This window comes from Bos indicus x Bos taurus, chromosome 12, assembly GCF_003369695.1.
Source record: "Bos indicus x Bos taurus breed Angus x Brahman F1 hybrid chromosome 12, Bos_hybrid_MaternalHap_v2.0, whole genome shotgun sequence".
NCBI lineage: Eukaryota > Metazoa > Chordata > Mammalia > Artiodactyla > Bovidae > Bos > Bos indicus x Bos taurus.
Window position 1 is genome coordinate 31,574,269 of NC_040087.1, and position 23,209 is coordinate 31,597,477.

At 38.0% G+C, this 23,209-nt stretch overlaps 1 protein-coding gene across 10 annotated transcripts in view; it reads right to left on the reverse strand.

Moving 5' to 3' along the window:
* PAN3 (poly(A) specific ribonuclease subunit PAN3) overlaps positions 1–23,209 on the reverse strand; it is a 123,233-nt gene that overhangs the window by 15,930 nt on the left and 84,094 nt on the right. For 7 of the 10 annotated variants that reach the window (XR_003513798.1, XR_003513797.1, XM_027557509.1 and 4 more), the window contains 9 exons: positions 15,812–16,059; positions 14,525–14,581; positions 13,209–13,313; positions 12,384–12,441; positions 9,116–9,277; positions 8,262–8,378; positions 8,073–8,174; positions 4,507–4,672; positions 3,015–3,105 (listed from right to left, as the gene is read on the reverse strand). Coding sequence is in view for 8 of the 10 variants with exons in the window: in XM_027557509.1 (XP_027413310.1) it covers positions 3,015–3,105; positions 4,507–4,672; positions 8,073–8,174; positions 8,262–8,378; positions 9,116–9,277; positions 12,384–12,441; positions 13,209–13,313; positions 14,525–14,581; positions 15,812–16,059 (1,106 nt within the window). In the remaining 2 variants the exon portion in view is untranslated. The remainder of the gene's footprint in view (positions 1–3,014; positions 3,106–4,506; positions 4,673–8,072; positions 8,175–8,261; positions 8,379–9,115; positions 9,278–12,383; positions 12,442–13,208; positions 13,314–14,524; positions 14,582–15,811; positions 16,060–23,209) is intronic. The other 3 variants (XM_027557510.1, XM_027557514.1, XM_027557513.1) reach the window with 1 other exon arrangement.

Sequence of the window (23,209 nt, forward strand, 5' to 3'; positions counted from 1 at the left end):
TCATGTCAGAGAAACTGTGTAAAACTCCGTCAGTGGCCGAGTTCGGAGATCAGGCTGGGAAGGCAGGTGCCACAGGAAGGGGCATGAATGCTGTGGCATTGTCCTTGCTCTCTGGACCCACAGCCATGACTGAACTCAGGCAGGACTCCTCTCAGTCTCTCTCCAGATCAACAAAACATTCCAAGTTAGATAAAGGAAATCATAAACATGCTAATTGAGAGAAATCAGTACATGGAAAAGAAAACTGTAAAAGTCCACAAGTGCTTCAATTCAGTGTCATCAGCAAAGCAAACTTAAGCTTGTTATTGTTTATTAAGTATTTCAGCAGCATGTAGCAACACATAACATCCCCACCCTCAAACAGCAAAATCTTAAGTTTAGCTCCACCCTGAATCAATGCTATAACTAAATCTCCCCCCTAGAGGATCCCCTATTACAAGACAGGAAAACAGGAAAACAAAAGCACAAAATAGCTGAAGGACCATATGGGTTTAGGAAGTCAGTCCATCTGATTCTGAGTACATCTGCCACCTTTCTGAAGCTGACTCAAGGTGGGAATACCCACCTAGAAATGAAGTATACACATCACATAATCCAGACTAAATCAGAACTGATTTTTTCAAATAAAAGAGGTTAATGAAGTCCTGCTGGACAGAGACACTGTAATGTCATTAAGCGCTCAGTAACTCTCCTTTCCTTATTCTCAGCTAAATAGTGTTCCATTTGTTATTTTTGCTTCTTACCTCCATCTGGCTTTTCCCCCCATTTGTTGAATTCTGGAGGCTTTCCCCCCAACTCATTTTCAGTTTCTTCCTGATTCTTGACTTCTTGATTTTTCTCTGATTCTATCTATGGCTCTACTTATGTCCATTTTACTGAAAGTCAGTCTCTATTCACGTGTCTGAAACAGACTATGAAAAATAGACTACAAGAAACAATACACTCCTTTCTCATGTACCCTCTTCTCTGTAAAATCATAACCCCCCCCACTAGAAACTACCATTAATTCTCTCCTTTACCTTACTTATATAAGCTCTATGGAAAATCCATATATACACCCACTCCAAAAAAAAAAAAAAGGAAACCTGATACAATCTTTGCCTTTGAAAAATAAAGGGACGCTGACAATTGGTTGAAAGTAGCCCAAGTTTATGAATGGGGCAGCTCCTAACCTACCAATCAGTTGGCCCAAATGCTTACTTTACAGTTGTTTGTTTTGAAACTCTGGAATTGTTTTTTCTTATGAAGTGTGGTTTTTCAAGGTAACTAACGATATAATCCAAAACATAAATAAAGGACATTCGAAAATAAATGGAAAACACCCCTGCTGTGATACTTACAGAAAAACAAAATCAAACTAGTCTTATCTTTCACTAGAAATTAAAAAGAAAAAGGAACTACTCAGAATAGAGAGGAATGAAGAGGTACCATGAGGCTGCACATAAACAACACAACACCAGTTCTGTGGACAGAGGGTTTCCTAATACTTGCAATAGAGGCTGATGGCACTGATTCTAAATAATGTCTAATTTCTCTCCCAAAGTTTAGTATTATTTTCTTGAATATATAAAGATCACTAGTATTTTAACAGTCAATAATCAGTCACTTTCAGAAGCTCAAAGAATACGAAGGAAAATTTTCAGAGCCAATTAGTTAGGCACTAAGTGTAAAACAGATGATAAGCAGGAAAGTAGCTAAGAAAAACCAACCAGGATAAGAAAGAGGGAGCAAATTGCCCTCTGCAGAAGAAAGCTGCTAGCGGTGGGGGCTGGGTGAGGATTGGGGGACTGGAGGGTAGCCAGATTCTTCCACATAGAGCCCACTAGATGGCACTACCAACCAGAACAGCTTGGCAGCTGCTGGGGTAGGGGGGCCAGAGCAGAGGGGAAGGAAGCTATGAAGAGCCTGCAAACAACTGAACATGACAAGAGGAGTCACTCTAAGTCTGGGTACCATGCTGTCCACTGTCCAGCAGCAAAGGAAGAGGTTTAAGCATGAACTAACCAGAATATCACACACTACTTACACTTTAATTCTCATCCTGGACTTTCCTTTTTGTTCTAAATTTGTCTCAATTTTAATAAAGCAAACTAAAATCTTTCAAAGATTTATTAAAGAAAAGAAAATGAAATGAGAAGGGCAATGGGAAGGTAAGGTATTTTCCTTGTTTCTCCATGTAAATAAGGGATTTTGCCTTACATCAAATCTCCCTAAGTTAATAAATGTTCAGAAACACCAAAAACTCCTTACATGAAAACAAACAAACAAATACTGTCTTAAAATGACAACTGCACATCCTCCAAAAAATATGAATACAAACAGAATGACATGAAATACTGACTTTAAATAGCTATATCACTTGCACAGAGTAAAAAGGCAAAAGCAGTCACACTGCAAGCTCCTTGCAGAGGTGGATTCTTACCTATGCCTTTCATTAATCAAGAAGTATGAATGAAATAGCTAAGAACACAATGCAACCTCAGTCCACAATATTACGATAAAGTCAGACTATAACTGAATTCTAATGTACAAGAAGTGAGTGATAGGTTTTTATTAAGGAAAAGAAAATGAATCCTTTAGAAAATAGCTATACAACACCTTTCCTTTGAAAATAAAAGTTTTGGAGTGACAGTGGGACAACTGTAAAAGTAAATACAACAGGTGTGATTTTAACATACTAAAAGTGAAAACTAAGTAAAATGTCATATACTGTATTTCATTCAGCTAGTTAGGGCTCTAATCTATGCTGAGGAGAAATTTCCTAGTCATATAAATGTATTGTCATTTGAACAACTAGTCTCTGACACTGTCACTAATTCTGTATATTACAACTTCTAAGGGCGCTACACTGAACACACCATAGTGATTAAGAAATGCACGTTCCAAGTCTGCATAGAGACCACCCCCAGAATAAACTGAAATCTACATTTAAAACTGAAATGCTTTTAAAATAAAAAAATTTATCTTAAAAAAATTCAAGCCATAAGTTATTAAATATGTTAATTCTTACTCACCTGGTATTGAGCCATTAATGCCAATGGATTATTATTCTGACTGTTATCAAATGTTAAAACATCAAAAACTCCAACACAATTTACTCGCAACCTTTAAAGATCAGAAAATTTAGAGAGAATAATTAAAATGAGACTTTTGAAAACTTACATACTAGTGGAAACTGAACATTTCTTATGATACTGGGAAGGATCTCAGCATCCTGGCCAGTCCCTCAACCTGCCCTACCCCCATGTAACCCCTGCCAGTCACCACATTAGAGATAACGTCACAGACTTCAAGTGACAGGCCTTTGGTTGTGAAAGCCAGGAATGGATAAAGCCAGGACTGCAACTTGCACTTTTTGAGTACCAGGTCACTGCTTCTTTTCCCAAAACCTAGCTGCTTCTTTACTAGTTACGCGTGAAAAGAGAACCAGTTAGCTTCTTAACAGGTGATGAAGATATGCTAGGCACGTTCAAAGTATTTTACATGTATTAATTAATTTGGTCCTCTCAATAATCTTATGAGGCAGGTACCTTACAAATATGGAAAATGGAGATAACAATAGCACCTGTCTCATAGACTGCTGAACACACAAGTAACTTGCTGTTAGTTAAGTAACCAGCAGAGCCAGGACATGAAACCAGGTAACCTGGTACTAAGACCTTGAGCTCCTGATGCTATGCTGCCCAAGACAAGTCTCAAAATTTCAACAACTCAAATCAAACACTGATAAAGTTAAGGTCTCTGTAAAATCACTGATTCTCAAAGCATGAAACCCAATCAGCAGCAACAGCATCAATCGCCTGCTAGTTAGAAATGCAAACTCCCAGGCCTCGCTCCAGACTTCATGAATGGGAACTCTGGGGGTGTAGCCCAACAGGCTGTGCTGAATAAGCCTCTCGAGATTATGGGGACTCATGTCAAAATCTGAGACTGACAGTTCTACATATGAAACTTGTACTGACACTGCCTGATATACCCACCAACCCTAACCATACACAGAGAAGGCAATGGCACTCCACTCCAGTACTCTTGCCTAGAAAATCCCCTGGATGGAGGAGCCTGGTAGGCTGCAGTCCATGGGGTCACTAAGAGTTGGACACGACTGAGCGACTTCATTTTCACTTTTCACTTTCATGCACTGGAGAAGGAAATGGCAACCCACTCCAGTGTTCTTGCCTGGAGAATCCCAGGGATGGGGGAGCCTGGTGGGCTGCCTTCTATGCGCTCGCACAGAGTTGGACACCACTGAAGTGACTTAGCAGCAGCTAACCATACATACCTCCCAAACCCCTACAAGATCTTGGTTAATAACAAGGCATTTTATTACAAACTCAGCATGTAAAAAAAAAAAAAAAAAAAAACTTACAAATGAACTCAAAAGTCACAGTAGTTCTTCTGGATGGAATATATGAAAATGCAGAATTACAACAAATCGTCATGCTATGTTTACTAAGCTGTTACAGGTTAGATGATTGATAAAGAAGCCAGAGTTCAAAACGCCAGTACCTTGTTTTGCCAGTTATCAGAATCTTTGTTGGGTCCATAACGCGACATGCCAAACCTGCTGTATGAATGGTACGCAGTGCAGAACTCAGCTGGACAATATATGCCCAAATAAGAGATTCTGGCAACAATCCAGCATGCTGTCTGGGCAATGGGCCATCATGTTGACCTATAAACACACAAAAAATGGCACCTTCATGTAATTAACTAAAAGACTAAAACATGCAGATCAAAAAGAATTCAAGAAACAAACCCAGATTTTCTTATGTATGATATTACACCTCAGTACTCTACTGCCAGCAGTAGCAGCGCTCTCACTGAGCTTCTCTTTTCTGTGACCACTATAATTATTGCACAGCAGACAAAAATTATTAAAGTAAGAACTTCTTCTTAATTGTGAACCAAGTTCTAATTAAAAACAGGAACCGAAGGGATTATTTTTCTTAAACTGTGGTTAAACCTTGTCTCTATTACTGCTCAGGTGTGTGGGAACTATTCTTTCCATGGCTTGAGGGAAACAAAAGTCGCCACCAACATCTCTGTGGAGTGTTTTCTTATTGTCCTTACGCTGCCCAGCCTCTACTATTACAACCACATCCAATTAACAGAAAACATAAATGTAAAATACTGAACGTCACTTATGCCACTTATGGGTAGTAATGCTGAAACATAAAAATAATCCAGTCTACCATGAAAAGTAATCCTTTTGATTCTATCAACCTTGTAAGGGCTTCTTGATACAATTTTCTGGGTCACTGTTAATCAAGAGAAAAGGGGCCTCATAAATGTAATCTAGATTCTGTAGTTATTTCAGGGAACATGACCTTATAAATCCAAGTATTCAAATGCTTGTAAACAAACTTTTTCTGAATCAGTTACAAAAACAACAAAGTTAAATGGTTAACTGTGATGCTAATAAACAGCTCTTATGTCTTGAGACAAAATTTCCAGGGAAGAACACAATACAAAATTCAAAAACTGCTAGCCCTCAGATTTAGACAGAATTGAAGATAATACCATCTGGAAAACCATGTCAAATGACTCAAAAAGTAGCTCTAGTAATATATGTCAAGACAATGTCAAAGACAACCAGGAAGCAGTTAAATAAAGCTATTTACTAAGTGTGGTTTTTTGGGTTCCAAAATCACTGCAGATGGTGATTGCAGCCATGAAATTAAAAGACGTTTACTCCTTGGAAGGAAAAGTTATGACCAACCTAGATAGCATATTAAAAAGCAGAAACATTACTTTGTCAACAAAGGTCCATCTAGTCACAGCTATGGTTTTTCCAGTAATCATGTATGGATGTAAGAGTTGGACTATAAAGAAGGCTGAGCACCAAAGAAATGATGCTTTTGAACTGTGGTGTTGCAGAGACTCTTGAGAGTCCCTTGGACTGCAAGGAGATCCAACCAGTCCATCCTAAACGAGATCAGTCCTGGGCGTTCACTGGAAGGACTGATGTTGAAGCTGAAACTCCAATACTTTGGCTACCTGATGCGAAGAGCTGACTCAGCGGAAAAGACCCTGATGCTGGGAAAGATTGAGGGCAGGAGGAGAAGGGGACAACAGAGGATGAGATGGTTGGATGGCATCACCGACTCAATGGACATGGGTTTGGGTAGACTCTGGGAGTTGGTGATGGACAGGGAGGCCTGGTGTGCTGTGGTTCATGGAATCGCAAAGAGTCAGATACGACTGAGCAACTGAACTGAACTGAATAGGGGAAAAAATATTTGTAGCAAATATACTGCATACTTTATGCCAGATTCAATCTAGTTACTTTACCCACATTATGTCATTTTAAACCTTTTACCACAATCCCTATAAGGTATGCTATTATTATTCCCACTCTCTTATTAGTATTACTAATCTCTTTTAACATGCTATCTTTTATTTTGTTTTAAATTAACAAATTACATAGTATAAGAAAGCATTATACTTCCATCTATGTCTCTACAAATTTATACAAACATTGGCTCTTTTTTCCTTCATTTTCAATATTCATACTGGGAAAACAGAGAGTATAAATTGCTATAAATTAAAGTATATATGGTACATTTAAAGGAGTTAATACCATCAAACAATACTTTCAAATACTAGAAAATGAACTGATTTCTAAGAAAATGTAAACATACCAAATAATCAAACACCAAAAGCAGAATTAAGATTAAAAAAAAGAAAAAACTAAAAAGGAGTGCTATAAATCAGTGGTTCTCAACAGGGGTCAATTTTGCCACCTCAGAGACATTTGGCAGTGTCTGAAGATATTTTTGGTGTCACAAAGGGAGGAGGGGGTTGCTACTGGTATCTAGCGGGTACACGGTAGGGATGCTGCTAAACACCCAGCAAGGCAGAGAATGTCCCTACAAAAATAATTAATCCAGCCCCAAATGTCAACAGTGCTGAGGCTGAGAAACCCAGCTATAAATTAAAGCCAACAGTCATTTCACAGCTGTTGTTACTAAAATAAACGAACAACTACAGCTATATTTCTCTATAGGAAAAGTTATACCACATCCCTTTCAACAAAATTATGTGTGTGCTACAGATGACATGGCAAAAGGAAAAAAATGACCACACTCTGAGACCAGATTTTTAATGCAAAACAGCCATGTAACCACAGCTTGCTTCTTTCAACTGTCAGAAAGCAAAGTTACAAGCAAACAGAAATAATATATTTTATCTATAATGCCAGGCAGACTCCAGTCTTCTCTCTCCTTGCTTTCTCTCAGGATACATTCAGGAAAATCTTTAACAAAAACCTCAGCATAAAGGGTAACACTTTCCTGCCCCCAAACAAGAAAATGATACATACATTTTCCTTCCCCCAAAACAAACTAATTAATAGACATTGCAAAATGAATTTACTTTAACTCTGAAATGATTTACCCTTCAATAAGCATTTGTTAGAATGTAATTACAATGTTTTAGTTCTTTGCAATATATGAACAATAAAACAATTCTTTAAATACTAAACAATGAAAATAGTCCCCATTTAAGTAAAAGTTACCTGAAAATTTATTTTGAAGTCCCTTTAGTAACACAGAATCCTACCTTAAAGCAAAATATTTGTTCAGGGAAATAATTACATAAATAACAGAGAGTCACACTGGACTATGTAAGAGAGACAAAACAAACCAAAACAAAAAACCAAGACAAGAAAGAAATGCCAAGAGACTCATAATGATGATGCTTTGGGTGGTGAAGTTACAGGAATTATTTTTCAATTTAACGCATTTTCCAAACCATTTTACTCAGAAAGCATTACATTTTTTAAAGAAAAAACAAGAGGAAAAAAACTTTTATCATATTCTCAGCTACTTACATTTCAGATATTTACATCAGTCTTTCGTAACCCATCTTCATCTCCATCTACAGGTAACACATTATCTCCTAACTTGTTACACACTGACTCCATTTCTTTAAAGTATTTCTTTTTAAAATGCAATATGGTCTTTAAACTGAATGATTATAGGGCTAAACTTACAAGTACTTTAAAACACAAAAGTACTCTTTCACAGAGCAAAGGCTTTGTCAAACCCAGCTTTCTTGCATCGTCTCCTTACCCCACTTTCTCTTTGTGAAATAGGCATCCGCGTTGGGGTCATTGAAGTGTCTGCTCATCATGGTCTCTCCTCCAGCATGGAAATCATATGCAAACACAAGAGCTTGAAATAAAACACAAACGCTCATTACTGTAACCTGGCTTCCAACAATGAAGCCCACCAGCAGAGAGACAATTACAAGTCACTCACAAGGCTCTGAGAAAGCTTTAGTGGTAAACACTTCACGCAAGGTTACAATATTTGAGTGCTGAATTTTTTTCCACATATCGACTAATACCATGCACTTTGTGTTAACAAGACGGAAACCTGAAAAAGAGAACATTTTCTGCTTAACAGGAAATGACATCTCCCCCTTATTTCCCCAAAACGTGCCAAAAGAGCCATGTTATACATCCCTTGTTGTTGTTTAGTTGCTAAATCGTGTCCAACTCTTTTGGGACCCCATGGACTACAGCCAATCAGGCTCCTCTGTCCATTGAATTCTCCCAGCAAGACTGCTGGAATGGGTTGCCATTTCCTTCTCCAGAGGATCTTTCCAACCCAAGGATCAAACCCAAGCCTCCTGCACTGACAGGCAGATTCTTTACCACTGAGCCACCTGGGAAGCCCAATATATCCCTTGCTGCTGCAGCTGCTGCTAAGTCGCTTCAGTCGTGTCCAACTCTGTGCAACCCCATAGACAGCAGCCCACCAGGCTCCCTGTCCCTGGGATTCTCCAGGCAAGAACACTGGAGTGGGCTGCCATTTCCTTCTCCAATGCAGGAAAGTGAAAAGTGAAAGTGAAGTCGCTCAGTCGTGTCCGACTCTTAGCGACCCCATGGACTGCAGCCTTCCAGGCTCCTCCATCCATGGGATTTGCCAGGCAAGAGTACTGGAGTGGGGTACTGAATATATCCCTTATGAGATACTAATTTCCAAATGAAACGATAAATGTATTTATTATCCTTTAAATTCATGTTAATTAAAAAAACTCATTCAGGAATACCTGAATAATCTCAGCCTCAATAATATGCTCCTAAAAGAGGATAAATTATCTTCCTTACCATGTATCCTCCGAAGGCAATAAGGCAGATCATCTTTGCTATTTACAGCTTTGTAGCAGGATGTAATGTATCCAAAATTACTTGATTTCTGTATCCGGTTGGGTGGTGGCAGTGGTTCTAGAGGAAACAGGCTATGGTAGCTGTCAACTTCTGTTGGGACTGCTAGAGTAATTCATAAGAAGATGACTTTAGCTTGCAGACACTCATAAATCTCTCAGATCTCAAAGAAATAAAGAAGAAACCAAATTCACAAACGACTGATATCAAACACTCTGTATTCTAGAAGAGTGTCAAGATTCATAGTGTGTCCATTCTATAGGGCACACCAGTCTCACAATCAATAAAAATAGACATAACACAACAAAAGAACTAGATTTCATGAACTCAAAAATATTTATCTTTGGTAACAGCACAACTCTTGTTTCTCAGCTCTTAGAAACAATTTGGATTATCACTTATCAATATTAAACTTTCCAATGGTATCTTATTTGTCTTTCCCTAATCATCAGTGATGTTCAACGTTTCTTCATAATTTTTGGCTGTATAAATTTCCACTTTCTTGAAATGCCTATTCCTATTTTTGGCCACTTTTCAGTTTTGTTTTTAAGGCTCTTACTAATTTGTGGCTTTAATTTTCTTTTCTTTGTCAAACATGTAAACATCTTCTAAGCTTTTTCTCTACTATAGATATCTTTGGGTTGTTTTTAACTGTAATTCAATAAAATTTATCAGTATTTGAAGAGTCAACAAACTTTGCCTCCAGTATAGGACATCTTTCCCTACTGAAACATTAAATTTATTCATATATATTTCATAGCATGAGTTTTAAAGCTTTGTATTATCATTTAGAGATATTACACATTTTGTTTTAGACATCTTAATCTATCTGGAGTCAGTTTTTGCATGTGGTTTGAGATGATACAACTGTAATAATACAATCTTCTACCATAAAGAAAACCATTTTTCCCAGTGCTTTCCAGCCATCTGTGTCACTTCTCCCTAGCCTGTTCCAGTAGTTAATCTGTCTAGCCCAGTGCCATTACCACACCACTGCAGGGACTACAGACTCAAGCCAAGCCTGCCCTCCCCACACACCAGAACCCTAATCACAATCTTCAGAGTGTTGCAGGGAGTCTTCGACCTTCACTTTCTGATAAATTCTATCATATACTATGAAAAGCTCTGTTATGTTCAATATAATTTTAAAAAAAGAAAGACACAAAGACCAAACCTTGATTAGAAGTGGAACTTTCAGCCAATCTCCCAACCTTCCAGGGACGGGAGAAAAGCTGAAGACTGAATTAACTGCCAAGAGCCAAAGATGTAACCAACATGCCCCGACAACAAAACATCCATAAAGACTCCTCAGCAGCGGGATTCAGAGAGCTCACAGTTGGTGGGCACGATGCGGCACTGAGAGGGTGGCACACTGGGGAGGGCAAGGAGGTCCCCACCCCCATACCCAGCCCCCACATGTCTCTTGCATGTGGCTGTTCCCTGAGTTGTACCCTTTATAATAAGCCAGTAATAGTTCATACAGTGTCTTCCCAAGTTCTGTGAGTCATCCCAGCTTATTACTAAACCTGAGGGCATCCAGTAGAAACCCCCAAATTTGTAGTTGCCCAGACAGAAGTTTGAGTAGCTTAGGTACCCCATTTCAGCTGACCTCTGAGGCAGGTGTGGTCTTATGGGATTGAACCCTTCCTTAACAATTAAACTCTTGGAACATGAAGCAGGTGTTAGTACTGTGAGTAAAAATAACTCATGTGCTTTGACTAAAATTGTCCTGAATCTATAGATTACAAAAATTGATTATCATTATGTCTTCCTATTCATGAGTATAGTATTTCACTCTATATATTTACCCTCACTTTCATGCATTATCTTGCCTGGAGAATCCCAGCAACGGGGGAGCCTGGTAGGCTGCCGTCTATGGGACTGCACAGAGTCGGACACGACTGAAGCAACTTAGCAGCAGTAGCAGCAGCAGCAGTAAATCTCCCTCACTGAGATGTTACATATCTTTTATTGTATTTATTTCTAGGTATTGATTCTCTGAAACTACTGTAAATAGCATCTTCATTTTATTTATTTTTTATTTTTTACCCTGACTAGGGCCTCAAAGACAATGCTTGATAATAAGGAAAATTCTAATATGAACATTTCAAAGGCCATGACAGAAAAGTTTCCTACCCATCTAAAGGGGAAAAGATCAGTCTTGAAACATTACAACCAGACATACTCCTTTGAATTCTTTAGCAGTCAAGAAGATACACAGGTGACTGTGCTGAGTCCTTGATTACAACCAGGTATACTGAGATTCAGAGAAGGCAATGGCACCCCACTCCAGTACTCTTGCCTGGAAAATCCCATGGACGGAGCAGCCTGGATGGCTGCAGTCCATGGGGTTGCTGAGGGTCAGACATGACTGAGCAACTTCACTTTCACTTTTCACTTTCATGCATTGGAGAAGGAAATGGCAACCCACTGCAGTGTTCTTGCCTGGAGAATCCCAGGGACCGGGGAGCCTGGTAGGTTGCCATCTATGGGGTCGTACAGAGTCGGACACGACTGAAACGACTTAGCAGCAGCAGCAGCATACTGAGACTACTGCTACAGTAAATGTATTCCTGCTGTATTATTTATAAAGTTTTGCTAAAATAAACCACATTTAATCTTGCCTTTACAGAATAAGCTAGGGAAAGAGATTTTAATGCTCTCTGAGAAACACTACAATTCAGCCAAAAAGAATATAGGTTTAAACCCTGATTTGGTCAGACAATTACTAGTCACTGACCTTAGAGGCAAGCTACTTAACCCGGCTGTTACCTTCAGTTTCCTCACAAGCGAAACAGAGGTGATAATATTAGCAAGTACACCACAGGAGCTTTGCAAAGAAAAAACTTACACACAGAAAGCCTTAGTACAGGGGCATGCCACAGTCTCAATAATAACTACAACAATCACTCCTACTTAAGTACCTATACTTTGTCAGGTTTCAAAAGATAACATTCTAGTACACAGTGAGATAAATCACAGTGGAAATTCTAAAACTGCCTATTTTTTGGATAAACTAGAATCTTGTCACATGTAGAATTATTTGAAAAACTCTAGATGACCAATGGCATCTTGCAATTCTTAACTAGATTTCAAACAAATATATTCATTAAAGAGTAATTAATTAGCTGGCTTAAAGCATAAAAACTGTGGGACTACGTAAGGATTATACTCTCCTTTAAAAGGAAGGATCAATCAACTTGCATTTTACCTGGCATATCAGCTTGATCAATTTGAGCCATTGTTATTAAATGTCTGTTTATCAGCTCCTAAGAAAAGAAAATAAGTTCATTTACATCTAAACACAGCTTCTGAAATATGGACTTTTTATTGTAACTGACTACCATAACCATTAATAGTTTTGGCATGTGCACTTTTCAATACTAATACAATGAAATAACATTTCCAATACTGGTAAAATGTCTAAATTCCAGTCCCAGGTAGACCTGCCCATAACTCTAGCTGGTTTCAAGTAGCAGTGTCACAACCCAGAGCCTACAGCTAGATCTGTGGTCAATAGTTCACTCCACAAACAATATTCTGAAATAAAAACATTTCTGAGGATTTAAGAGTAAAATAAAATCCTACATATCAAATAATACCTGTTTAACAACAACAAAATTAAATTATTTTATAAAACCTACTTTGTAGAAAATTTTGAGCTTTCTTAAAATGTTCTTTTCTAGGCCAAATTATTTATTAGCTAACAACTACAGATATTAGCAAAAATCTGTTTAGAGATCAGAAATCATTTAAATTATTTTACACACTTCAAAGGCTTTTCAATGCACAGGATGTGAGGTGCAAAATGGTGGTCCATTTAAATAGCTATTCTATGTTTTGTATTACCTGCAATTGTCTTGAAAAACACGTTTCCTTAAATAAATACATCAATTAGAATTCATAAACTCTACCTGCTTCAGTACAGCATATCTAATTAAATAATACGATTTGAAAGGAGCTCTGTTGTTTCTCCAGTTCTTTGCTAAAGAATGACAGACATCAAGTGTTTCCACTCTGAACTCTGAAAGCATACCTGTCGCAGTTCATCAGCCATGAAGAAGGAAGGTGCATTCGCTTTTGGCTGCATATAAGCAACGTGAGGTGCAGTTGGAGGATAGATGTGGTAGTTAGGAAATACCTAAGAGATAGGGAAGGGGAAAATAGAATGATCAATTTTTCTCAACTGATAAGCTTTATCATTACTGTGATAAAGTTCTAATCTTTAAATGACAATGATAAATTGATACTTTTAATCTTTATATGACAGTGAATTAAAGAGAATTCACTCAGAGAATAGCTATTATCAGCACACTTTCTAAATGAATTCAGTTTTAAAATCTTTATTGGAATAATCTATTTTTTAAACTCTAATAAGAAAGGAGACATTTCTTCAGATACGGTAAAATTTTACCTCCAATGAGAGGCACAAGTAGTTTTTTGGAAGTATTTTTAAACGGTAATTGGAAGAGAGGAAGAAAGTAGATACTAAAGGTGCTTGGGAACAGTCAGAGCATGGAGTAACTCTGCCCTGGCCGCCCAGAGAACTGCCCTCTGGAAGGGTCTCCTGCAGCCAAACTGAACAAAGTTGTTATCTAGATGCTTGTTAACACCTCAGACTAGAACAGGAAAGAGGACCAGCATCCTCTGGGTCAGCAGTGGAGGTGAACAGAAGGATGCGACAGAGTATGTACCTTCCAATCGAACTACAACAAAGCCACTAAACTCTACTGCCAGCCTCATGTCTTTGATCCTTTCATCTGGGCTCTTCCCACCACCCTGCTTTCTTCCCATCTTCCTCTGCCTCTCCTTCCCTTCACTGGTCCACAGCACAAAATCAAAGTACACCCTAAAATATCTTCTATTTTATCCTTTCATATTTAAAGCTGAAACAAACCCTTTTTTTCTCTTTTAAAAATGAATTCAGCTGATTTCCGCTGCCCTCAGATGATTGTTCTGCTCTGGATCTCAAGCAGGAAGTGGTTTTGCAATACTTGAAAGGTTTCCTTTAACTACACCTGCAAGGAGAACAGCGCCTCCTTTCCCTGGCCGTGGTTTCCTTACATCAGGTAGTACAGTTGGGCTGAACTACCTCAGGTTTACCAAGAGTGTATTTTTAAGAGCTGTGTGAAGGGTAAAAACATTGTGAAAATGTGCCATGTATAATATCCACAGAAACAGCTGAGACAGTTTTGTTACAAAAGAATCTCTTTATAGGTTAAACTGAACTTTTTTCTACAAATGTGATAAAATAAAAATGTATGTAATTACAAAATATAATAACCCCCTCCCCAAAAGCAAAACATTGATGGAATTCTTACTTGAAAGAACCAAGGAAAGTCTCTACTCTACCTCAATTATTTGACCTTCTGCTCGGCAAGCTGTTCTGTGATAATTTTTGAAAGATCTCTGACCAAAAACAAAAACAGAACAAAAAACTATTAGCTGCTTAATTATTTTTTAGAAAGCATTTCACATGATTCACAAGTATTTCCATAAATGTTTTCACATTTATTTCTCAGACGGTGGTCACTTACAGTTGGGGGATCAGTCTCAGAGACACTAAGATTCAAGAGTCACAACACGAAGGCAGAACTAGGACTCTTAAAAGAGGAAAAATAAAAATCTGTTCTCTTTCCACTCAAACTGTCTTTCAGTAAAATATGAAATGTAATCAACCAAAAATAAATCATTAATTTAATTTACGGGATCAAAATCTGCTTGCTTACTAAAATCCAAATACACTTTTCATATAAGCCTATCAGCTATGATTTTGTCCAATGTTTACGGTATAGACCATCTTTCATCTTTTAATGGAATCTGGCATTCTTATTCATGAGAGCTTCATCTACTACTTACTTTTCTATGGGTAAATAATTTCTGAACATGGACAAAATTACAAAACTGCAAAGGTACACCTTATGGAACATGACCTTCCCTCTCTGCCCGCTCCCCCCTTCTCACTGCAGTCCTTGGTGGCCCTTTGCCTACCTCTAACCAGGGCTCCCGGAACTCCTCCTTCGACCAGTGAGTGACCCACATTGGAGGCCTCCTATTGCCATGTGCTCCATCACCCAGAGTTCCAGCTATTAAATCACTGCCTCACCTGGCAAGTGTTGACCATCAGTTTGCTTTCAGTCACTACTGTTAAGAAACCATCGACTTCTCTAACTTCTCACCAGAGGTGAGTCTACCTACACTTACAAACAAGTGTCAGCAAATGGCAATCACAGCTGGCACAAGTACTAGGGGATCCCTACAGCAAGACGTGCTGTAAAGTATTAAACTAGAGTGTGAATATACAACCAGATTTGTCCAAACCTACAGTAATAATAATTGGGATTCCCTGGGGGGCTCAGATGGTAAAGAATCTGCCTACAGTGCAGGAGACCTGGGTTTAATCCCTAGGTCAGGAAGATCCCCTGGAGAAGTGAATGCAAACCCAAGAGGTTTTATTACTGTAGAAACAGATTACTTTGAAGAAATAAGAGGAGATTAGAATTATCATCTGAGTTAGAAATGAGTTACCTTTCCACATCACAGTAAAAAGATACAAGAGGGGGTAACCTCCTTGTCTCTCTCATTAATAAGGAGCTGCTCTAAGGGCCCTCTCTTCTCCCTTGTTTAAAGCACACGCACCATTCCACTCAAAGGTGCTGGAGTCGTGTCTGTATAAAAGTACGTCGTCCCACCAACGGTTTCCTTTTGGATCACTTGACCAGAAGATGGTGTCTGAGAAACAGGATTATTCCCGGGCGTAGAGGCACTAGAAGGCACCATATAATTTGCTGGATTTGGAGTGTGGCTTCTTCTTCTGGGGGCAGGAGAAGTATGTGGAGTGATCTTGGGGGAATGAAGAGGAGAGGATCCAGCAGACAATGACATTCCTAAAGTAGACGGAAGAGTGAAAATTGGTTTTAGAGAAAAAAATCTGAAAACTAAAATGCAAATACTCATTTGGAAGAAAACATATTTAGCAAAATTCTTTAAGTGCAAGGAAAAAGACAATTTTATCTTATCCTAGAGAAAGCTCTGATTAATGCAAATATAAAGAATTTCTTTTTTTCAAAAACAGTCAATTCCAAATAAATTAGGCAATTTACTGTAAGAATAAGTCTCCTCCATATCAAGGTTTACATGAGAAACAATAAAAATTATTAACTTAATAAATGAATTTAATTGAAAAATTAGAAATAACTGTGGCTATAAAATTATGCCTTTTATGAAAGTCTTTCTTTTATAAAAGGCAAAATCCTTTTTTTTGTAAAGAATCATTTAAAACTGTGGTTATTAACAATACAATTACCACATTTCCTAAAACATGATTTACTATCAAAAAATCAAACTACTTAATGAGATTTATTAGATTTCTTTGGGCCAAATACATTTAACAGAATGGTTTGCAAAAGCAAAAGAAAACTTAGTCCTAGTTGAAATACATGGCAGCTTAAATACTGTATTTTTTTAAATCAAGAAGTATACTATTTTGATGCCTTTTGTCTTTAAATAGGCATACACTATAATAGACAAATAAAATTTCTGCAGATGCATACTTAGGCCAACTGGTATTACTGTTCTTGAAAGTTTTACCTAAACACAACTAGTAAGAAAGCAATGTATGCACAGTATCCTCTATCAGGAATTTACAGTGAAGAAAGGGGAAGGACAACTGTCTTCACCCTTGAGGAAACTCCAGGCTAGCTGAGGAAGCAAGACCAGGTCACATGAGGAAGACACAAAATGACTCACAGAAACACTCAAAATATAAACCAATATACCGCAAACTACATGCATAAATGCAGACAGAATGCAAATTAAGTAAAACCAGGTAGAGTTCATCAAAGGCTTAATGGAGGTGATCAGTTCTGAGCAGACTGAAAATAGTTTCTAGAGCTACAGTTACACTTTCTGGTGGAAAAAAAAAGTTTATCCAGAAATGATTTTCTGGCTATTTGGGGAATGATTGAAAACCTTCTTCACCTTTGGGATAATAGGCCATCTCATAATTCAAGAAAAAAGTTACCAAAATGCCTCTGGTCACAAAAATATGACTCATTAAGCAGGAGTATGAATTTAAAATACCAAGAATTCATAAAACATCAACACTGTTCTTTGAAAAGATGTAGGTAAACAAAAATAAAGTGAAAACTGAGATAATATTTATCTTTATTCTAGATAGCCCTCTGTACTTCCTATACAGTCCTGACATAATTATGTCACCTGCTTTTCTGAGCAACTAAGTGAGGTACGTCAGGTCACAAGCACCACAGTAGAGATTAGAATTTAGACATAGGGGGCTTTTTACCTGACCAAGGACAAATGTACGTAGCCAATAGCGAAGCCAGGCCTCAAACCCAAGTCTCCACACTTTCAACTTAACTCTTTCTGCTGTTAACACAATGTCTACTGTACTGACATTATAACTGGTCAAGAATTTGCAAATATGTCTTAACGTCTAAAACCCTTAAAAACGTATTTATAAGGAAACAAAGCTATTAAGATACAGGCTTAATTTAGGAGGGAAAAAAAAAAACTGTTCCAGAGTTTTGCGTTTTCTTCTAACTCTGTATATTATACATTTAACTGTAGGTTAATCCATACTGTAAAAATTGGGAGGATTATTTTCAAAAGATAACTACTCCCCAATTATCGAGTATGAAACACATCTAGATAGGTTTCCTAAAGCTAATCTCTAAGCCTTTCCTAGATAATAAAGCTGGCCAAGTCACCAAAGAGTAAATTTGTTTACTACCTTTGAATTAAATAAACAGCAACAAATACAGCTACCAATTCTTAAGCACTTTTCTTGTGTCAGGCACTAAACAAAGTGCTTCACAAATACCAGCCTATTTAATCCTCACAAAGGTCCTGTGAGGTAGGTATATCATAGTCACCTCGCAGAGGAAGAAAATAACTTTTAAAAATTTATTGTAAAGGCAAATATAGATTATTAAACAAAAGAATTAAGATTCAACCTCAGGTCGATCTGATTCCAAAGCTGAACTCTTAGCCAATATCCAATACAGGTGCCCAACACCTAAGTCTTATATAGGGGTACAAGTGAAACAAAAGGTAGACTCTCTCTTTAAGGCTAAATACGTGGAAAAAGATTTCCAAAAACAAACTAGTAGAATTTACCAGTTGTAAGCAACAAGCTTTCTCTTAATCTTGTGGCTTTCTACTACAAAGTTTCAGCTCTGAAATTTGAGTTCATGTATCTGACCAGAAGCTGACTGGAATTATTTAAACACACACAAAACACAACATGCACAAATAGTAACAAGTATCACAGCCCATAAGCAGAACAAGATAACTAAATTGTATGGGAAGCGAGAAATGAAATTTAACTTCTAAACTATAGAAACATCAAATCTAGTCGCAAAGGGCAAAGCTTTGTGGCACCAAAGTGTTTTACCAACATGTTACAGAACTGAGTAAAATATGCATATTATCTGCTTGATGAGAGTTTTTCTGTCTGGTATTGTGAAGACAATAACCACAACACAATATTAACTACCCACATACAGGACTATGAAAGAAAGTGAAGTCGCTCAGTTGTGTCTGACTCTGAGACCCCCATGGACTGCAGCCTGCAAGGCTCCTCCATCTATGGGATTTTCCAGGCAAGAATACTGGAGTGGGTTGCATTTCGTTCTCCAATACAACACTATAGATGGCACAATGCAACAGAACATTACTACAGAAATGAGCAGTTAAAAATAGAGGTGAAACGAACAGATTTCATCTCTCACATGTAAATGTTCCTTTGTAAGTTCCATCTATCCTTATACGGCGGGGTAGAGGCAGGGTGCTACTTGTGGCTATTACAAGTCTGCTAATAATTAGTACTCAGTCACTGGAACACTTAGGCAAATACAGCAAAAGAGTGAGGATACCATGAGAGACAATCCGGAAGAATGAAAATCTTGATTTAAAACAATAAGCTAATTAAAAAATATTTCATTTGTGTATTTATTTTTTGCATTACTTTTGTAATTCACTCCTAAAATGATATTTTGGTGACATTATATATAATAATTACACTATAATTTCTTATTAAGTGAATATACAAACTTAGATATTTAAGTTATGCTATGATAAGCTAACTGCTTTAGAACATTTGAAAAAAATCCTTCTTAAAAGTACCGAATTCAAATAAAAGAAAGAAACAAAACAGAAATGCTCACTGGATGGATTAACTAGAGCAATTAACAAAACAAAGGGAGATATAAAAAGTTCAAGCATAACTTATGAAGGTAAAAGTATCAGTGTTTCTGGAGGACATTATTCTATACCTGAAAATTCAAAAAAAAACAAAAAGACTTTTGTAAACAATGACAGAATGCATTAAGTAAATGGCTCCAATATTAATATATACCAAACGAATATTTGGTCTTAAATACATCCATTTAAGATAATGCTAAAATAAGCATTATCTTTCCTCAACCCCAACCAAAATTATGAACACACAATATTGTGAGATAAAATATAATATCCACATTTTAAAACACAGCTGAAATAAAAAGAATAAAAACAGTAACTCCAAGAGCAAAAAATTAAGGCAAAATTATGAACTACAGGTTGTATCGTGGGAACTCTGGAAAATCACATCCTAGGCCAGATCCAGACTCTACAAGTTGAGGCTTTAATGTTCACAATGGCATATGAAACATGGCCTTCAGCACATAAAACGTGGAGAACAAAATTCAAATTCCAGTGTAAAGCTAGGAGTCTGGAAAAGCTGTACCATCAGTCCTGCTGGAGGAGAAAACGTCTACCCACCTGCCCACAGAGGCAAAAGGTAGTCTTGTCTGAGGAGAAGGCTGGGGTGGTGTCAAGAGAAATGAAAACCCAATCCCTGTACCCTGCACTGGGGCAGGAGAGAAAATTCCCAGGAGATTCCATGTTGGGGATCCTGGTGAGGGATGAGTATAAAATTTAAATTGCACTGGCAATGGACACCTGGATAAAGCACACACCAACTATTTCAAAAAACACATCTACAGTGCGTAACACACAGAGATCGATCGATCTCTGGAAAATAACTCCACGTGAAGGAACTCCAAGAATCACGTGTGTACAATACTTGATCAACGCACTGAGAATCAGAACACACAGAACAATGAATCCCAGATAACAGAAACCTATAAAGGAGATTTTTTAAAATCTACAGCTAAAATGACTAAGGTCATGAAAAAAGTGACAAACATCTCACTCACAGACACATACACACACACACACACATCCTTGTTATTTGTTCTTCTTAAACAGAACTAGACTCGATAAGAGCAAAAAACATAACTATTAAAGGGAGAAAAAAAATTTAAGATGAGTTAAATAGAAAAGTAGACATAATCAAAGACAAGAAAAGTAAACCAGACAAGAATCTAGAAATAAAGGTTAGAAAATATAGAAGACTGGTTAAGATACACAAAAGGTAGAATGAGTTGGTGAGTTTCCAGGACAAAAAAGACCAAGAATACTGAAGAAGCAACATTCAAAGAAAAGCTTTGGGATTTTCAAGAACTAAGAAATCCTCACTCAAGAAGTACTCAACAAGAGTTCTGAACAGAATAAGTAAAGACAAACCTACTGCAACCAATCAGGTGGAACTGTTGCATGCAAAAGACAGAGAAAAAACCCTAAAAATTATAAAACTTTGTGGAAAAAAGTGAAAGTCCCTCAGTGGTGCCCAACTCTTTGCAACCCCAAGGACTATACAGTCCATGGAATTCTCTAGGCCAGAATACTGGAGTGGGTAGCCGTTCCCTTCTCCAGGGATCTTCCCAACCCAGGGACTGAACCTAGGTGTCTTGCACTGCAGGTGGATTATTTACCAGCTGAGGGTATTTTAAAAGGCCTGCAAAAAAGAACTGGAGAGAGAGCCCATGGTCATGGATAGAAAGACTATACTGAAATCTTAACGACCCTCTTCGATTCACCTAAAGATTCAATACAACTTCCCTGAAGGTGCTTCACGGATCCACAGTCTTCAAGGCTTTCCCCTCCTCTGGTACCCTCATCAACATCACTCCTTGTCATCGATGAGTTCTCTAGACCCCATCCTCACAGCAAGTTCTAGGTCAACTTTCTGAAAAATTTTCTTACTCTATAAAAATTCTCTGGATGCTCGTATTTAAAAATTATTCCCAGCATTTTGTACTTTATCTTTCGCTGCCAGGAGCACACAATTCAAACTGTCTCTGTGTAAGGAAGAACTGTGCCTCAATCCTCTCTGCATTCCCAACTACACCCTCAATGGCACGGTGTTGGCACATAATACATTTGTCAAAAAGAAAGAAAGAGGTGAAAGTTTCATCTTCTTGGTACAGTGATAGCTATGACCAGGAAATGAAGAGTGCCACCACCAGAATTATCCGAGCGTAACAAGAAGTCAGGAGGAGAAAGCAAGAGTTCATGCTGTCAAGTGGCATAGATGCCAGTCGTCCCTATTTAAAAGTAAACATCAAAAACGCAAATGCAAAAGAGAAAGAAGAATTTGAAAGAATTTGAGATGAAGGGCATTCTTCTGACGCAGCTGTCTGAGTATCTTCACACTACTCTTTGCAGATCTATGCAGCCTGGGTAAATCCAGATTACACTAGCATTTTAACTAAAATTGTAGATGCCGTTGTAACTCAAGTTGTTAACTTTATCAAAGTTCCAATAACCAAACTAAATCCTCAGCAATAAATTGTCATGTGTGGCTACACAAAGGAGAATGGTTTAGATTAGAAATCACCAAACTATATCTCCTATTGAACAGATGAATGAATTAAAGACAGAGGAAGCATCATCTTCTTAACAAGAGGGCCAACTCTAACCCCAAACAGGGCCTCATTTAAGAGAAAATCAGAATAAGGAATTTACAAGATCATAACCAGGAATATAAAAACCAAAGCAACTACTAAAGATACAATTCTTACTTAATGGATTTTTTTAAACCTAAGTCCCCAATCACACCCCCTCCCAAATAAGACAATGCACAGTGACAGCTCAAATAACAGACATTAAGTTTATATTCTAACAGGACCTTAAACATGCAACAAGTTAATAAATCCTTTTCCTTGATATTGCTTATGATGACTTAAAAGATGGGTATAAAAGGTCAACTCCAAAATTGAGCTCAGGGCGCTTTTTGCCCCTCCTGCCCCGACTTGCTCGTCAGTGATTTAGAAACAAGCTTTACTTCTTAGTCCATTTCTATCACTAGCTGCTCTTAGTAGAAGGAGAAAGTGAGTTTAAAATAAGTGTTTAATTGTAATTATTGACAGTAAAAAGTCTGGAGTTATCTGCAATTCATACACCCTGTCAAACCTCCAGGATACTCTAGGTAGCTATACTATATGCGGGACAGATTTCTACTGAATATTTCAGTAGGATATTTCTATTCTACTGAATAGAACTTCTAAAATAAAATGTTAAAAAGCTACAGAATAATGTCAGAAATGCGCTAAATTCTCCACGTGATGTCAACGACGATTGCATAAATAAACTGGTCTAAAATGTAATCCCTACAGTTTCTAAGTAAATTCAGAACAAAGTTTCTTGACTGGGGATCAGTAAGACCACGCCCATGTTCAGAAACAGATTGAAACTGGAAAGACTTGTCTCAGAGTTGCGCTCATGACCATGACTGACCACAGCAGCATGTGCATGTCCAGATCACAAGAGAACAGGGTCTAGGGGGGTTACCAGGGGCTTCCTTACACGTTCTTCTTCATGAGGCGTCACTCTTCCTCCAGGAACACACATGCAATGATCTACTCAGGGAGGGCCACCAGAGACTCCAAGGTCCACCAGGCAACCAATGTCCTCGTAGGTGACTGGTCACCCAAACACCCTCTGCCTAGCACCCACCAGAATCCCACATGCCCGGAAGGAAAGCGCATGTGTAGCACAAACCACAGTGTTTGCACAAAGGATCTAGGCACAGGAAACCACCCTAATCAGTTAGGGAACAGCAGGAACACGCCAACTCCAAGGTCCCAGACGTCAGCCTAGGGCCAACCTTGCAGGCAGGCTGTGTTAAGGACA